The 17,446-nt window shown below is 38.1% G+C and overlaps 1 protein-coding gene across 1 annotated transcript in view; it reads right to left on the bottom strand.

The window, feature by feature from the left end:
- LOC110454877 (sushi, nidogen and EGF-like domain-containing protein 1) overlaps nt 1-16,146 on the bottom strand; it is a gene marked incomplete at its 5' end in the record, with an annotated part of 31,577 nt that extends 15,431 nt beyond the window's left edge. The window contains 3 exons of the mRNA XM_021504630.1: nt 1,895-2,005; nt 9,933-10,020; nt 15,977-16,146. Of these exons, the coding sequence (XP_021360305.1) occupies nt 1,895-2,005; nt 9,933-10,020; nt 15,977-16,146 (369 nt within the window). The remainder of the gene's footprint in view (nt 1-1,894; nt 2,006-9,932; nt 10,021-15,976) is intronic.
- Between the last annotated feature and the right edge of the window lie 1,300 nt (nt 16,147-17,446).

Raw genomic sequence — 17,446 nt, 5'->3', positions numbered from 1 at the left:
TTTCTTTAATCTCCTTTAAATACAAAGAAAATGAGAGTTGCTTTTGACTTGCAGCAATTCTTATTTATTAATAATGTACTACATGTACTTGTTTTGTGAAAACCACAATAATCAAACAAAAATCATACAATATATAGTTAACTTTCTTATTGTAAATGAAAATGAATGTATGTATCAAATATGTGTATATTTTAGTGATTTGTATGCTTAATAGATGTAAATAATGAAAGTTGTAATGCAAAAATACTTGTTGCTGCGATCAAAATGTTTATAATGCACTATTTGGTTTTGTAAAGTTCATTACAATCAAACAGAAATCACACAATATATAATTTACTTCTTATTGTAAATGAAACTGAATGTATGTATCAAATAAGTGTATATTGTAGTGATTTGTATTTAAAATATAGTAATAATGAGATTTAATCATTCATCCAGTAAATCTGTTAATCAAATGAAGTACAACTTGTTGAGAGGCGGAGTTTCACTTGACCAACAGTAACACAATTGATTTTAAATTCATTTAACAGTACCCTATATCAAAATATTTACCGATTTAATATGGTGAGCTGCTGTTCCCAGAGTTCATCTTTCTATGTGTTGAAGCCAGGACCATACTTTGCCAATAATTAAAACAATTAAAGAATCCTTAACTATATATTTGTCGTTTGGTCTTCTTTTTGATAATGTCAGTTGCTATGCAAAAATGCTTGTTGCTATGGTCAAAATGTTGTATTTGGAAAATCACTAAAATTAAATGGAAATTACACAATATATAGTTAACTTTCTGGATGTAAATGAAAATGAATGTATGTATCAAATATGTGTATATTGTAGTGATTTGTATGTAAAATAGCCGTAAATAATGTCAGTTTCTATGCAAAGATGCTTGTTGCTATGGTCAAAATCATTATATTTTTCTTTTATCTCTGAATAAATAAAAAGAAACTGTTAGTCTAAGATAACAAATATTACAGCTGTAATAGGAACATGAAATTTTGAGTTCAAAATGTTAATTTTAACACAAAATGTTGTCTTTTTAAACCAGAGCTGAATATGTTACTATGGCCCGTTGCTATGGCCTGTTGCTAAGGACAAACACAAAAAAACATTTTAAGTTTTACAGAATTTGTTAGGTCTTTACTTGCACTTTCAATTGGTATAAGTATAAAGGGAATAAGGCATGGGGCCAAAAACACCCCTTAGTGCATATAGTCCTTTGCTAAAACATTTTCACACATCTATATCATATCTAAATTTTGCATTCTGTTACACATACTAACTATTGCAATGACAATGTGTTATTACTATACTACGCTTTTGGTTATCTAAAATTAGAACATTTTGTCGCAATTGGCATCAAAACCAACCATTTACCTGATCAAAAATTCGCAACTGCTTGATAGCTTGCCCGAATATAGTGTCTAAACTTTATTCTTATAATGACACAATTGTCTTCTAAACAATGTACTGGGTATGAGGTAACAATGGTAGCATGCCAATCAGCTCTAACACAGCGTATCGTCTAAGTTGTGATAACATCGTCATGATAGAACTTTAAACCAGGCCTTGTCCTAAGAATAGACAACTTACTTTCGTAACAAATCATGATCATGGTACTTACTGTTTAACCATTGTCTTTCCATTATAACAGAAAAAAATGCACCTTCTGTTTACAGGAGTTGTATTCCGTCTTTGCGTATTGTAGAGTTATCTTCTTTTGGGAGCAGGTATTGATTGTTACGTCATTGGTTTGTGCGAGAAAATTACGTCGTTTTCTCAAAAATTGATGACGTTACTCTCACAAATAAGTGACGTAACAATCAATACCTGCTCCCAAGATAAGATAACTCTGCAATACGCAAAGGCGGAATACAAAAGTAGATGTACCAACCTATGTCCGTACACGTGGTACCTTGGTACCCAGCAGCACACGTGCAAGTGAAACTCTGGCTTGTTCCTGTGCAGGTTCCGCCATTCGCACATGTGTTGGAATTACACATGCCTGTAAAAGAATTGTATTCTAAAAATAATATGCCAATGATAGTTATAGCTCATGTTTTGGAAAACAGCAATTTAGATAGCACTCTGACCGGTAACTCGCACATTGTTATATTCTAGCATTGGTTGGACATTGCGTTTTGTTTTGCATATAGCTTAACTTTAGCGTATTTAGGACTCGAATAGGTTTGGGAAATCAAATTCCTAGCCTTAACAATTATTACAATCATTATGAACGGGCAATTCGAGAGGAATAACTTAATCAAACCCATTGATTTTTCAATTATCATCACATAGATAATCCGTTGCCTTCTTGTAATACGTAGTATATTTTCACGAAAACTACTATAAGCGATGCTATGTATAGTCGAGACTCTGTCCGGATTATTGTCCTGTAGGCTGTCACTACCTAGTTGTCCCGCATGGTTTCGTCGTATATACTGCGCATGCTTTGTAATATGTCTTGAGTCCGCCATTAAAGATACCCAGCAGTGGTGTGTGATATCTAATTTGATTCTGGTAAAGAATCCCTACTAACACTACAGTGGCGACGATAATCAACGTTAGCTTACAATAGAACAACACATGAAACAGAAAAAAACACTGCACGGAATGACTGTTAGATATAAAAGCATTGAGGAATTTTATATAAAGTCGCAAAATTGGGATGGGTACGTAGAACGTTTGGAACACTATTTTCTAGAAAACTTTGTGGATGATGCAGATAGAGAACGTTCCATATTACTAACTGTAGCAAAACATACGGGCTGATTCAAAACGTGGTGAGTACTGCAAAGCACGTAGACAAAACGTAAGATGAACTGAAAACTGATGTTCGTAATCACCTGAAATCCAAACCCTTGGTGATAACGGAATGGTTCAAGTTCCACTGACGAAAACAGAAAGAGGGTGAAAGGAGTCAATTTTAGCCGAACTCCGAAAACTAAGTGATCATAGCCATTGTGAAGGTTTCTGTAACGATGTTTTCCGTGATAGAGTTAAGTGTGTGTTAGCTTCCACTACAACACAGCGTAAATTTCTCTCTGAAGCAGATTTGACTTCTACAAATCATTGACATTGCAGTTAGTATAGAAGTCACGGAGAGCGAATATCGCAAAGGGAATCCTCTGCTGTTTTCGATAATATTTAGCACGCGGAAAAGACCCACAAGGTTAAAACACAGTGTTTTCGCTGTGTGAAGAACAATCATATCAGATAGTAATAAAAATAGCAAATGCCACAACTGTAAGGGAAATTGGTCATCTGAGGAGTGTGTCGTGCCAACCAATCTCGTCCCGATTATAAAGAAACCACGGTCACATCAAAATACTGAATGTACAAAAATGGGCACAACGTGAAAAAAAGGAATCTTAGATCCTAGACTTAATGGTTTCTTGGGCTAATGCAACTGATTAAAATTACGCAAAGCCTCTGTTTTCTATCAAGTCTAATGGCAAGAAAGTAATTAACATTGACTTGTTGACAAACAACAAACAACAGAAAATGGGGTTGGACACTTCAGCTTCTATTTCATTGATTTCGGAAAAAAAGGATTATCGACAGAAGTACGAGGTTTCCGTAAAACTATACAAAGCCTCAACAGTTCTGATGACATACACCGGTCAAATTTTACCAGTTGTCGGGAAAATGTCAGTAGTAGTACAGTATACAAACCAACGGATGTCGTTGCCATTACTCGTTGTCAAAGCAGATGGACCAGCATTTCTGGGTAGAAACTGGTTGAGCCTGATACAACTTAACTGGAAATACGTCAATAGCAACATCAACGATTATTGACAGGAAAAGACCTTCCAAAAGTACAAGGTTTTAAATGAGAACTTGGTAGTGTCAAAGAAGAACGGAAAGCTTCCGATTACAAGAGAATGTTACACCGAGGGCCTGTAGTTTTTGCTCCGACGGACAAGATTTGGGACGAGTTTGACCGAACGGAAAAAGCGGGAATTCTCGAAAAGGTGGATAGTTCTAACTTGAGCACTCCAATTGCACCAGTGTTGAAGTCAGAGAGTTCTGTTAGAATATGTAGAGACTATAATGCTACTATCAATCCCTACTTGGATGTTCCCGAGTATCCATTTACGACCAGCGAGGAGTTATTCGCAAAGTTGAATGGTGGCGATCAGTTTTCACAACTTGATCTGACTTGCGCGTAACAACAAATGTTGTTGGATAAGGACACCCGGAAGTTAGTAATCATCAACACACACCGATATCTATATTGATCAACACGTCTGTTTGTTGAAGCAGCTGCCCCTCTCATATTTCAACGTACCATGAACTACTTCCTGTAAGTAATTTAGGGAGTGGGATGCATATGACACACAGTATACAATTTAGCGTTTAAGGTAAATAAAAGCGGTATACATCCATACATCCTTTCCGAGGAAAGTGCCAGCAATTTTGAAGTTTGAGGACTCTAAAAACGAGTGTAAGCTTCAATCCTGGCTTAGTATTGTCAATACATTATTGATGGCGTTAAATGCCTCAGCTTGTGGGCTTGGAGCGGAATAAAGTCCATCGACAAATCGTTTGCGTATGTTTCGCGTACCTCGGCTGACAAATATTAATCATAGAGAGGCTTTCTCTTTGGAATTCAAAAGTTTCATCAATACCTTTATGGACGACATATTCCGCTATTGGCCCACCACAAGCCTCTGGCGACTATCTTGGCTCCAAAGAAAGACATTCAAGTTTTGGTCTCATCACGATTATGACGATGGGCAATACAGCTGTCGGATTCGATAGACGAACCAAAATGGAAATACTGATGCGTTGTCGCGCTTTCCATGGAAACTAGTTACAACAGTGATGACTATGTTTTCTAAGTAAAGTAAGCCGAGTTAGTAAACAGACTGCAGGTTAAAAGTTTTCCCATTACTGCTTCGCGTGTTACATCGACAACTAAAGGTTATCCAGTTCTGTCTCGTGTCATGGAGTTTGCCAGAAGTTGATGACCGAATGTCCAGCTAGGGATGTTCCTCAGCCGTATCGCCGGATCAGAGAGGCATTGCCCGTTGATGAAGGCTGTTTCCTGAGAGGTGTACGTGTGATCATACCAGAACGATATCAAAATAATATTGTATATGAGTTGCCTTGCAACGACACAGGAATTGTAAGAATAGAATCCCTGCTGTCTCGGTTACATAGACCATATCACCATAGCGCAAACATAGATGCTGACATTGAGCTGAAAGTGACCACATATGAGGCATGCAAAAACATACGACTTGCTGCTCCCAAGTCTCCTACCAACACCCAGAGATGGCATTCAGCGCCATGGGCCGTATTTATGTCGACTTCGCTGGTCCATTCATGGGTGAAATGTTTATGATCATAGTAAATGCACATTTGAAGTGGCTTGGTGCAATAGGCATGTCTGCGACAACGACAACCAGTACTATTGATGCATTGAGGGATTTTTTACGTCATAAGTTTTACACAAGAAACCAGATTCAGATACCTAACGGTCCGAAGTTTATCACATTCTTAAAGGAAAACGGGTGCGTCATTAACTTTCAGCACCATATCACCATAGCGTAGATGGTAGGGCAAAGCACGCCTTACGAACTTTTAAGCAAGCTATAAAATCGATAGTTCAGGAAGATGATTTCATGAACCAAGAAATTTGTTTCATTTATCTGGTAGTAATCGTACGACACCCCACAGTCTTAAAAAGACTACTCCAAGTGAACTATTCTAAGGAAACAAATTGAGAACCAGGCTTGATATAAAGCTTCCGGATCTGTCTGGGAAATGACAACAACAAAACTGCACATACAGTGTCATAAACCCGTTTATTTGAAGTTTGAGATATTGTAATTACACGCGACTATCGTCGGAATACAAAGATTCAAGGGCATTGTTCTCCGTAAGCTGGGACCGATGACATACATGTATGCTATTCAGGTGGGTGGTCTGAAATGAAAGAGACATGTGGATCAAACGCATGCACGTGTTCCGAACTGTGAAATTACAGTGGTTTCTGACGTTCAAAATGCTCAAGACTGTACCCAAGTATTCTTAACTCCACATATCCCTTTTGAGGGAATAAATACAATAACTATACAGCATTTGATATAGCACCCTTTCTAGCTAACATAAGCCGCTCTATAGCGCTTTTCAGTACATAGACATATAATTAATACAATTAGCATATACATTTATCAATACAATTTTTGAGTAATTCGCAGGAGCCGCCTTATCAGGCGCTAACTACTAGTCCAATGCCACCTGGCTAATATCGCCCTATGTGTGTATGCCTGTGTGTGTGCTGGAGATGTATTGAGTTTTGTTTGTAGTGGGACCGTGCTTCCAACGGCATCTTTTATAGTGCCACATTTCTACAGCCCAGATACCGGAACATCCAGCCCAGACCATTTATACTCCACCTGGTTGTTGTAGTTGTGCGGGCAGGAGAAAAAAATACTTTCTCTGATATTGCATGCGTACGACGATTTCGGGGATCGAACCCTGACCGCGTGGAAGGCCGGAGCGTTAATCACTCGACCAATCCGCCCAAGAGGGCATGTCCACAGCACCAAGCCCAAATGCTTAGACCAGTGAAGTTACTAGTCCACCAGATGACCCGCGCGTGCTTGTACATGTAACAAGCACAGACCCTGTGATTGTGACAAGCCAGAGACGTTATCCACGTCGTGATGATACGAAGCCATTGCATCTCAGTGAGATTTGGTAATTGATTTGATGTATATAATGGCCTTTATCTGAATTAGTCACTCCGTAATGGTACCACATGATTCCAATTGTTTATGAGCATACTTCGTTAAAAAGTCTTAGCCTACCATAGATATACCTAGCAGTGGTGTGATTGATCTGATAATCTAATATAAATATAATCTTGATTTAATTGCGTCCTTTTGACATTTTATCCTGCCTGTACATGTAAAATTAATAAATACACTAACCAAATATTTCATCTTTACCGAAAATACATTAAAAGATATGGCTATTCGATTATATTACCTAAATTAATGAAGCAAAGCAATATCTGCAACTGTGTTTGTCAAAACAAACTTGGAAATACAAATATTAGTACCAGTGAAAGATAACATATAACACTCTGTTACATCCTATCAGTTAGATACAACAAATATCCTTCCCACTTAGACGACCAATATCAAAATTATTATTGATAACTAAGAGAGGGGATAACACAGTTGGTACTGTTAACAAAGAGAAGGAAAACACATGTGGTACTCATAAAAGAGGGGGATAACACAGTTGGTACAGATAACAAAGAGATGAGATAACACAGTTGGTACTGATAACAAAGAGAGGGGATAACACAATAAGTACTGATAACAAAGAGAGGAGATAACACAGTTGGTACTGATAACAAAGAGAGGAGATAACACAGTTGGAACTGATAACAAAGAGAGGAAATAACACAGTTGGTACTGATAACAAAGAGAGGAGATAACACAGTTGGAACTGATAACAAAGAGAGGAAATAACACAGTTGGTACTGATAACAAAGAGAGGAGATAACACAGTTGGAACTGATAACAAAGAGAGGAAATAACACAGTTGGTACTGATAACAAAGAGAGGAGATAACACAGTTGGAACTGATAACAAAGAGAGGAAATAACACAGTTGGTACTGATAACAAAGAGAGGAGATAACACAGTTGGAACTGATAACTAAGAGAGGGGATGACACAGTTGGTACTGATAACTAAGAGAGGGGATGACACAGTTGGTACTGATAACAAAGAGAAGGAAAACACATGTGGTACTCATAAAAGAGGGGGATAACACAGTTGGAACTGATAACAAAGAGAGGGGATAACACAGTTGGTACTGATAACAAAGAGAGGAAATAAGACAGTTGGTACTGATAACAAAGAGAGGAGATAACACAGTTAGTACTGATAACAAAGAGAGGAGATAACCCAGTTAGTACTGATAACAAAGAGAGGAGATAACCCAGTTGGTACTGATAACAAAGAGAGGGGATAACACAGTTAGTACTGATAACAAAGAGAGGAGATAACCCAGTTGGTACTGATAACAAAGAGAAGAGATAACACAGTTGGTACTGATAACAAAGAGAGGGGATAACACAGTTGGAACTGATAACAAAGAGAGGATATAACACAGTTGGTACGGATAACCAAGAGAGGAGATAACACAGTTGGAACTGATAACAAAGAGAGGGGATAACACAGTTGGTACTGATAACAAAGAGATGGGATAACACAGTTGGTACTGATAACAAAGAGAAGATATAACACAGTTGAAACTGATAACAAAGAGAGGAGATAACACAGTTGGTACGGATAACAAAGAGAGGAGATAACACAGTTGGTACTGATAACAAAGAGAGGAGATAACCCAGTTGGTACTGATAACAAAGAGAAGAGATAACACAGTTGGTACTGATAACAAAGAGAGGAGATAACACAGTTGGTACGGATAACAAAGAGAGGAGATAACTCAGTTGGTACTGATAACAAAGAGAGGAGATACCACAGTTGGTACTGATAACAAAGACAGGAGATAACACAGTTGGGACTGATAACAAAGAGAGGGGATAACACAGTTGGTACTGATGACCAAGAGAGGAGATAACCCAGTTGGTACTGATAACCAAGAGAGGAAATAACACAGTTGGTACTGATAATAAAGAGAGGAGATAACACAGTTGGTACTGATAACAAATAGAGGGGATAACACAGTTGGTACTGATGACAAAGAGAGGAGATAACCCAGTTGGTACTGATAACAAAGAGAGGAAATAACACAGTTGGTACTGATAATAAAGAGAGGAGATAACACAGTTGGTACTGATAACCAAGAGAGGAGATAACACAGTTGGTACTGATAACAAAGAGAGGAGATAACGATAACACAGTTGGTACTAATAACAAACAGAGGAGATAACACAGTTGGTACTGATAATAAAGAGAGGAGATAACACAGTTGGTACGGATAACAAAGAGAGGAGATAACACAGTTGGTACTGATAACAAAGAAATGAGATAACACAGTTGGTACTAATAACAAACAGAGGGGATAACACAGTTGGTACTGATAACAAACAGAGGGGATAACACAGTTGGTACTGATAACAAAGAGAGGGGATAACACAGTTGGTACTAATAACAAAGAGAGGAGATAACACAGTTGATACTGATAACAAAGAGAGGAGATAACACAGTTTGTACTGATAACAAAGAGATGAGATAACACAGTTGGTACTGATGACAAAGAGAGGAGATAACCCAGTTGGTACTGATAACAAAGAGAGGAAATAACACAGTTGGTACTGATAACAAAGAGAGGGGATAACACAGTTAGTACTGATAACAAAGAGAGGAGATAACACAGTTGGTACGGTTAACAAAGAGAGGAGATAACACAGTTGGTACTGATAACAAAGAGAAGAGATAACACAGTTGGTACAGATAACAAAGAGAGGGGATAACACACTTGGTACTGATAACAAAGAAAGGAGATAACACAGTTGGTACGGTTAACAAAGAGAGGAGATAACTCAGTTGGTACTGATAACAAATAGAGGCGATAACACAGTTGGGACTGATAACAAAGAGAGGAAATAACACAGTTGGTACTGATAACTAAGAGAGGGGATGACACAGTTGGTACTGCTAACTAAGAGAGGGGGTGACACAGTTGGTACTGATGACTAAGAGAGGGGATGACACAGTTGGTACTGATGACAAAGAGAGTAGATAACACAGTTGGTACTAATAACAAAGAGAGGGGATAACACAGTTGGTACTGATAACAAAGAGAGGCGATAACACAGTTGGTACTGATCAGCAAGAATGGTAACTGCATATGAAGCCGCCGACTTTCTATTCAGACGATGATACGGTTTTAATGACGTTTATTGTTAAGGACGTGATACACAATGCATGTTACTTACTCAAACTCGCGCATGTTCCAAGTGAGACTTTGATGTTGTCTACAGAGACCCTTGATCTTCTACGGCCGATCCAGCCAGCGATGGCTATCTGTAATAGTTAAAAACGCCAATCTCAGAACAAACACTGATACAAAATTGCAATGCAATTTTCAATAGATTTCACTTTTTTTAAATGCGTTTTGACAACATTTTATATGTCATTAATATTTCTGTCGTCAGTTGCCACAGGTACACATGATATAATATAATGTCTGGTCACTCGCGGTGGTGTGCTTTATTATGGTATTTTACCTCTTCCTTGTCAATGGTTCCCTTTTACCTGCTATTTTTTGTGTTCATGTCTATTTGTTTTAGTCACCTTTTTATAAAGTATGAAATCAATCTTGTTCAATATCAGGTGTTAATTATTACACATATTTATTTCCTGTTCATTGTCATACATATTCGCTAGTACATGTTATATCATTATATTCAGTGTAAGATGTTACTTTTACATATGTTTGGTAACCATTGATCAATCCTTGTCGTTTGCTATTATTTGACTATGAACCTTTGTGATGGTTAATACAATGTTTTGAATTATTTGTTTGTTTGTGTGTAATTTGGTTTAAAGTGACTATTTCCAGCTTTGTTTAAATTACAAAGAAACCTCCCCTCTCATACCTTTTGTTTCAGAAGTGCTACGAGATTTATGCTGCTGTTTTAACATTTTTTCAATCTCTTATACATTCGGAGTTATTACTATGAATCACTATTCTAATTATTATAATTAATTATTTTGATAACAGCATAGGGGTCGACAAATGGAATATCAGCATGAAAGTAGTTTTTCTGACAAAAATCGTATTTTTTGCATCATCCTAGCAGGCACACGACGTTTATTCAACGTTTAAATGAAGTTGATATTTGTTCGTGGCGTTAATAAACGTTAAATCAACGTCGATTCAATGTAATGTTTTCAACATTGAAATGTTGTTGTAATATGACTTTGAAACAACGTTGATTAATTTTATTTTTATCAACGTTATTGACATTGCTTAATTTCAACGTTGAACACAATCGGAAGTATCGTTACTGTACTGCACGCATTACCTACATTACCAAAAGAAGGTTGAAATCAAAAGAGGGGCCATTTTTGAAACCCCCCTTTGTCATATTAAATTATAAGATCCTAACTCTTCAAAATTTTATTTTTCAGGACCATGCTCATCAATATAATAATTATATTATAACCATACACTATTCACTTAAACATTTGATTTCCAAACAAATGTTCCATATCCCAAGCTGTTCATTTTCGAGCTCCACGGACGTAACTTGCAACGCTTCTTTCGACCGTGTTTGAATTAAATTCATCGAAATATCTATTAAGCCATGTCTAATTTATGCATGAGTGATTTTTAGGAATAGTTCCACCGTTTCCTGAACGGGTATCCGTGAAAAATGAGACCAAGTTTGAATCTGATAGATCAGGAGTCGTCCACTATTATATTGTATCAGGCTGCAATATCTGTTCAATGTTAAGTCATAATTACAAATATGTTATGATTCCTGGTCATTGTCAGTTGGTATTTTCTCAAATATTTATCACTTTCGTTAATCGTAAGTTGTTCGTTATATCAAATGTTAGGATTTCTGTTTGCTGTCATTCGTTAACTTAACATACTCGTCCTTTGTCCCTCGTTTCTGTACTACCACTTCTGTTCTTTGTCCCTCGTTTCTGTGCTACCACTTCTGTTCTTTGTCCCTCGTTTTCATAACATGTGTTCTGTTGTCACTTACGTTCATTTTCAGTCGTTAATGTTTTTGTCAGTTATTGTCAGGCGTAAACATAGCTTATTTCTTCTGTTTTTTGTCCCATATTTCTGCGAAATGTGTTCTGTTTTAACTTCTGTTCAATGTTACTGTTACATGTGTTATCACTCCCGGCTTTGTCAGTCTTTACAGTTACATGTGTTATCACTCCTGGCTTTGTCAGTCGTTACTGTTACATGTGTTATCACTCCCGGCTTTGTCAGTATTTACAGTTACATGTGTTATCACTCCCGGCTTTGTCAGTCGTTACTGTTACATGTGTTATCACTCCCGACTTTGTTAGTCATTATTGTTACACCTCAAGTGAATTTCTAGCTATTTGATTGGTTGGGAGAAAATTAAACAAAAAAATCTGTCACCCTCCGAAAATATTTTGGTTTAAAGGGGCGCGGGTGATATTGCAATGAGACAGTGAAAAATATCACATGCGCAAAAAATGTGCGTGCACTGCTTCGTTTCCCCACCGTGATGGCCACAAGAACGTTTGACGGCAACAGCCAATTTCATCAAGCGCCGGTGCGATAGCGATTGTAAAAAGCAGACTATCAACAAACAAGATGTCATTATCGAGGTTTGCTGCCGTTTCTGAGCTACATTTACTTTTGGTGTAACAAAATAGATATGACATTCATTAGCAGGTAAAAGTGAATATTGTCAACCCGAGAAAACCTATGTCACCCGAGGCGAAGCCGAGGGTGACAATGGGTTTTTGAGGGTTGACAATATTCACTGTCACCTGCTAATGAATGTCATATTTATATACTGTTACATGTGTTATCACTCCTGGCTTTGTCAGTCTTTACTGTTACATGTGTTATCACTCCCGGCTTAGTCAGTCGTTACAGTTACATGTGTTATCCCTCCCGGCTTTGTTAGTCATTACTGTTCACTCCCGACTTTGTCAGTCGTTACAGCTACATGTGTTATCACTACCGGCTTTGTCAGTCGGTACAGTTACATGGGTTATCACTCCCGGATTTTTCAGTCGTTAGAGTTACATTTGTTATCACTCCCGGCTTTTTCAGTCATTACTGTTCTCTCCCGACTTTGTCAGTCATTACTGCTCACTCCCGACTTTGTCAGTCATTACAGTTACATGTGTTATCCCTCCCGGCTTTGTCAGTCGTTACAGTTACATGTGTTATCACTCCCGGATTTGTCAGTCGTTAGAGTTACATGTGTTATCACTCCCGGCTTTGTCAGTCATTACTGTTACTTGTGTTATCACGCCCGGATTTGTTAGTCATTTCTGTTACATGTGTTATCACTCCCTGATTTGTCAGTCGTTAGAGTTACATGTGTTACCACTCCCGGCTTTGTCAGTCATTACTGTTCACTCCCGACTTTGTCAGTCGTTACCGTTACATGTGTTATCACTCCCGACTTTATCAGTCGTTACAGTTACATGTGTTATCTCTCCCGGCTTTGTCAGTCGTTACTGTTACATGTGTTATCACTCCCGGCTTTGTCAGTCATTACTGTTACATGTGTTATCACGCCCGGATTTGTTAGTCATTACTGTTACATGTGTTATCACTCCCGGCTTTGTCAGTCGTTACAGGTACATGTGTTATCACTCCATGCTTTGTCAGTCTTTACTGTTACATGTGTTATCACTCCCGGCTTGTGCAGTCGTTACAGTTACATGTGTTATCACTCCCGGCTTTGTCAGTCATTCCTGTTACATGTGTTATCACGCCCGGATTTGTTAGTCATTAATGTTACATGTGTTATCACTCCCGGCTTTGTTAGTCTTTACTGTTACATGTGTTATCACTCCCGACTTTGTCAGTCATTACTGTTACATGTGTTATCGCTCCCGACTTTGTCAGTCATTACTGTTACATGTGTTATCACTCCCGGCTTTGTCAGTCATTACTGTTCACTCCCGACTTTGTCAGTCTTTACAGTTACACGTGTTATCACTCCCGGCTTTGTCAGTCGTTACAGTTACATGTGTTATCACTCCCGGCTTTGTTAGTCATTACTGTTCACTCCCGACTTTGTCAGTCGTTACAGTTACTTGTGTTATCACTCCCGGCTTTGTCAGTCATTACTGTTACATGTGTTATCCCTCCCGACTTTGTCAGTCATTACTGTTACATATGTTATCACTCCCGGCTTTGTCAGTCTTTACTGTTACATGTGTTATCACTACCGGCTTTGTTAGTCTTTACTGTTACATGTGTTATCACTCCCGGATTTGTTAGGCATTACTGTTACATGTGTTATCGGTTATCACTCCCAGATTTGTTAGTCATTACTGGTACATCACTCCCGGCGTTGTCAGTCTTTACTGTTACATTTGTTATCACTCCCGGCTTTGTCAGTCATTACTGTTACATGGGTTATCACTCCCAGATTTGTTAGTCATTACTGGTACATGTGTTATCACTCCCGGCTTTGTCAATCATTACTGTTACATGTGTTATCACTCACGGCTTTGTTAGTCATTACTGTTACATCTGTTATCACTCCTGGCTTTGTCAGTCATTACTGTTCACTCCCGGCTTTGTCATTCTTTACAGTTACATGTGTTATCACTCCCGTCATTACTGTTACATGTGTTATCACTCCAGGCTTTGTCAGTCATTACTGTTCACTCCCGGCTTTGTCAGTTGTTACAGTTACATGTGTTATCACTCCCGGCTTTGTTAGTCTTTACTGTTACATGTGTTATCACTCCCGACTTTGTCAGTAATTACTGTTACATTTGTTATCACTCCCGGCTTTGTCAGTCGTTACAGTTACATGTGTTATCGCTCCCGGCTTTGTCAGTCGTTACAGTTACATGTGTTATCACATGTGTTATCACTCCCGGCTTTGTCAGTATTTACTGTTACATGTGTTATCACTCCCGACTTTGTCAGTAATTACTGTTACATTTGTTATCACTCCCGGCTTTGTCAGTCATTACTGTTACATGTGTTTTCACTCCCGGCTTTGTCAGTCATTACTGTTACATGTGTTTTCACTCCCGGCTTTGTCAGTCATTACTGTTCCCTCCCGACTTTGTCAGTCGTTACAGTTACTTGTGTTATCACTCCCGGCTTTGTTAGTCCTTACTGTTACATGTGTTATCACTCCCGACTTTGTCAGTCATGACTGTTACATTTGTTATCACTCCCGGCTTTGTCAGTCTTTACTGTTACATGTGTTATCACTCCAGGCTTTGTCAGTCATTACTGTTCACTCCCGGCTTTGTCATTCTTTACAGTTACATGTGTTATCACTCCCGGCGTTGTCAGTCATTACTGTTACATTTGTTATCACTCCCGGCTTTGTCAGTCTTTACAGTTACATGTGTTATCACTCCCGGCGTTATCAGTCTTTACTGTTACATTTGTTATCACTCCCGTCTTTGTCAGTCATTACTGTTACATGTGTTTTCACTCCCGGCTTTGTCAGTCATTACTGTTACATGGGTTATCACTCCCGGCTTTGTCAGTCATTACTGTTACATGGGTTATCACTCCCGGCTTTGTCAGTCATTACTGTTCCCTCCCGACTTTGTCAGTCGTTACAGTTACTTGTGTTATCACTCCCGGCTTTGTCAGTCATTTCGGTTACATGTGTTATCACTCCCAGATTTGTTAGTCATTACTGGTACATGTGTTATCACTCCCGGCTTTGTCAGTATTTACTGTTACATGTGTTATCACTCCCGACTTTGTCAGTAATTACTGTTACATTTGTTATCACTCCCGGCTTTGTCAGTCTTTACAGTTACATGTGTTATCGCTCCCGGCGTTGTCAGTCTTTACTGTTACATTTGTTATCACTCCCGTCTTTGTCAGTCTTTACTGTTACATGTGTTATCACTCCCGACTTTGTCAGTAATTACTGTTACATTTGTTATCACTCCCGGCTTTGTCAGTCTTTACTGTTACATGTGTTATCACTCCCGACTTTGTCAGTCATTACTGTTACATTTGTTATCACTCCCGGCTTTGTCAGTCGTTACTGTTCATGCCGTAGTTTGTCTCAAAGCGGTTTACAAATTATTACCCGGGGCTATTGGGCTATTGCAACTAATCAATATCTTTTTCAACTCCCTGGAGAGCATACATACAAACAAGTAGAACATGTACAGCTTAAACAACAAACAAGTAGAACATGTACAGATTAAACAACAAACAAGTACAGCACTAACTATATAAAGGAAAAACAAGCAGAACATGCTATTTTGATGTTTTTCATAAGTTGGTTCCAAACAAAAAGTAACAAACCTCCTTTTCAGAAACATCGACTTCGGCAAACAGCCACGTGTCTTTCTGTACTGGTCCAGGTAATTCCCATACACGTTCATACGTATTAGATCCTTCGGGAAGGACATAGACGTCCAGATAGAACTGACGTCGGTTCACTTGGTAGTAAAACGACACACATCGGTCTTCATCTGTAGAATGATATCGTTGAGACAATATGATTTCTAGCTTAAACATACTAACAGTTTATAAAAGTTATGGAGAAATAATGTGACCGGTAAGGGTCAAAAAGGTAAATCTCACAATATTGCTCCCCAGACTTTGATTTCAACAAATTTCATTGTGTTGACAAAAGGATTAGACAACAGGCAGTGCCTAGCGACAACACGACAATGACAACGCGAGAATACTAAAGCGACAACAGGAGGACACAACGTCGGCGACACGATGATATGACGGCGACGGAGCTACTCTAATTCGCTCTCGCATTCTCGATGAAGGTACGCCAGTTTCAGTACTTGCTGAAATTACGTGTTATCGGTTTTTCACCTCATTGCCCTGAAGATTCGGCCCTTACCTAAAATATCTCAATAAAACTACTTCATTAATACAGGCTGATTACGATTTGTAAAAATGAAGCGAATTTTATTTGTATTATTCAAAATTGTATTATGCAGTTTTACTATCTGTCGGTTTATCACAGTTAGAAAGCTAGCACAGCCAAACTAGCTTTAGCCGTTCATCAAAGGCCTCATTTCAATAAAATTAATTTGCTTAAATACCATTTCCCACAGGAAAATAATTTACGCAACAACCGTCTTAATGTACAAATTAACAGACTAATGTTCATGGTTGTCATCGGACAGAACTGGGTCTCCAGCTTACAAGAAATGAAATTCCCTAGGCAACACGACCGATATTTCAGGACTTCATTAGTCTGCTGTAGATGAAGTTTCTTCCTTAGGATATCAAAGAAAAAGGGAGTGGGACATTTTGATATCTACACGTCGTCGTAGATATCATTCTCTTATGTGAAACATCGAGTTCTTACTTACAAAACAAAACACAAAATGTAGGCCTTATCGTCACATTTTAAGTATAATGCGTAAAATTGTATGTTGGACTTAGATAATATCACTTTCATTCTCAAATTTCCTTTGATATTAGATAAAACCTTTAGCTTATTACCGGAGAGATCGATCACGAATTATAATTGAACATTTTAACATCGCCGTGCATTGTGGGAGAGCGGAAATCATATTTTTTTAAATTGACGTCATTTTTCAAGTTTTCTGAGCGCCGATAGGTAAATAAATTATATTTTTAAGTTAATCAACTTTTACCGATGCATGAATATTATCTCGAACACAATACTGTTTAAATAAAATATATCCTATTTTACTATTTGTGTGAATGAAGTAATGAACAAATTTGTTGGAGTAAATTGAACAGAAATCTGCAGGTTTGTGTTGAATAACATGTTCACGTACA

This window comes from Mizuhopecten yessoensis, unplaced genomic scaffold (assembly GCF_002113885.1).
Source record: "Mizuhopecten yessoensis strain PY_sf001 unplaced genomic scaffold, ASM211388v2 scaffold8079, whole genome shotgun sequence".
Lineage (NCBI taxonomy): Eukaryota > Metazoa > Mollusca > Bivalvia > Pectinida > Pectinidae > Mizuhopecten > Mizuhopecten yessoensis.
This window is presented reverse-complemented; position numbering and strand designations above follow the sequence as displayed.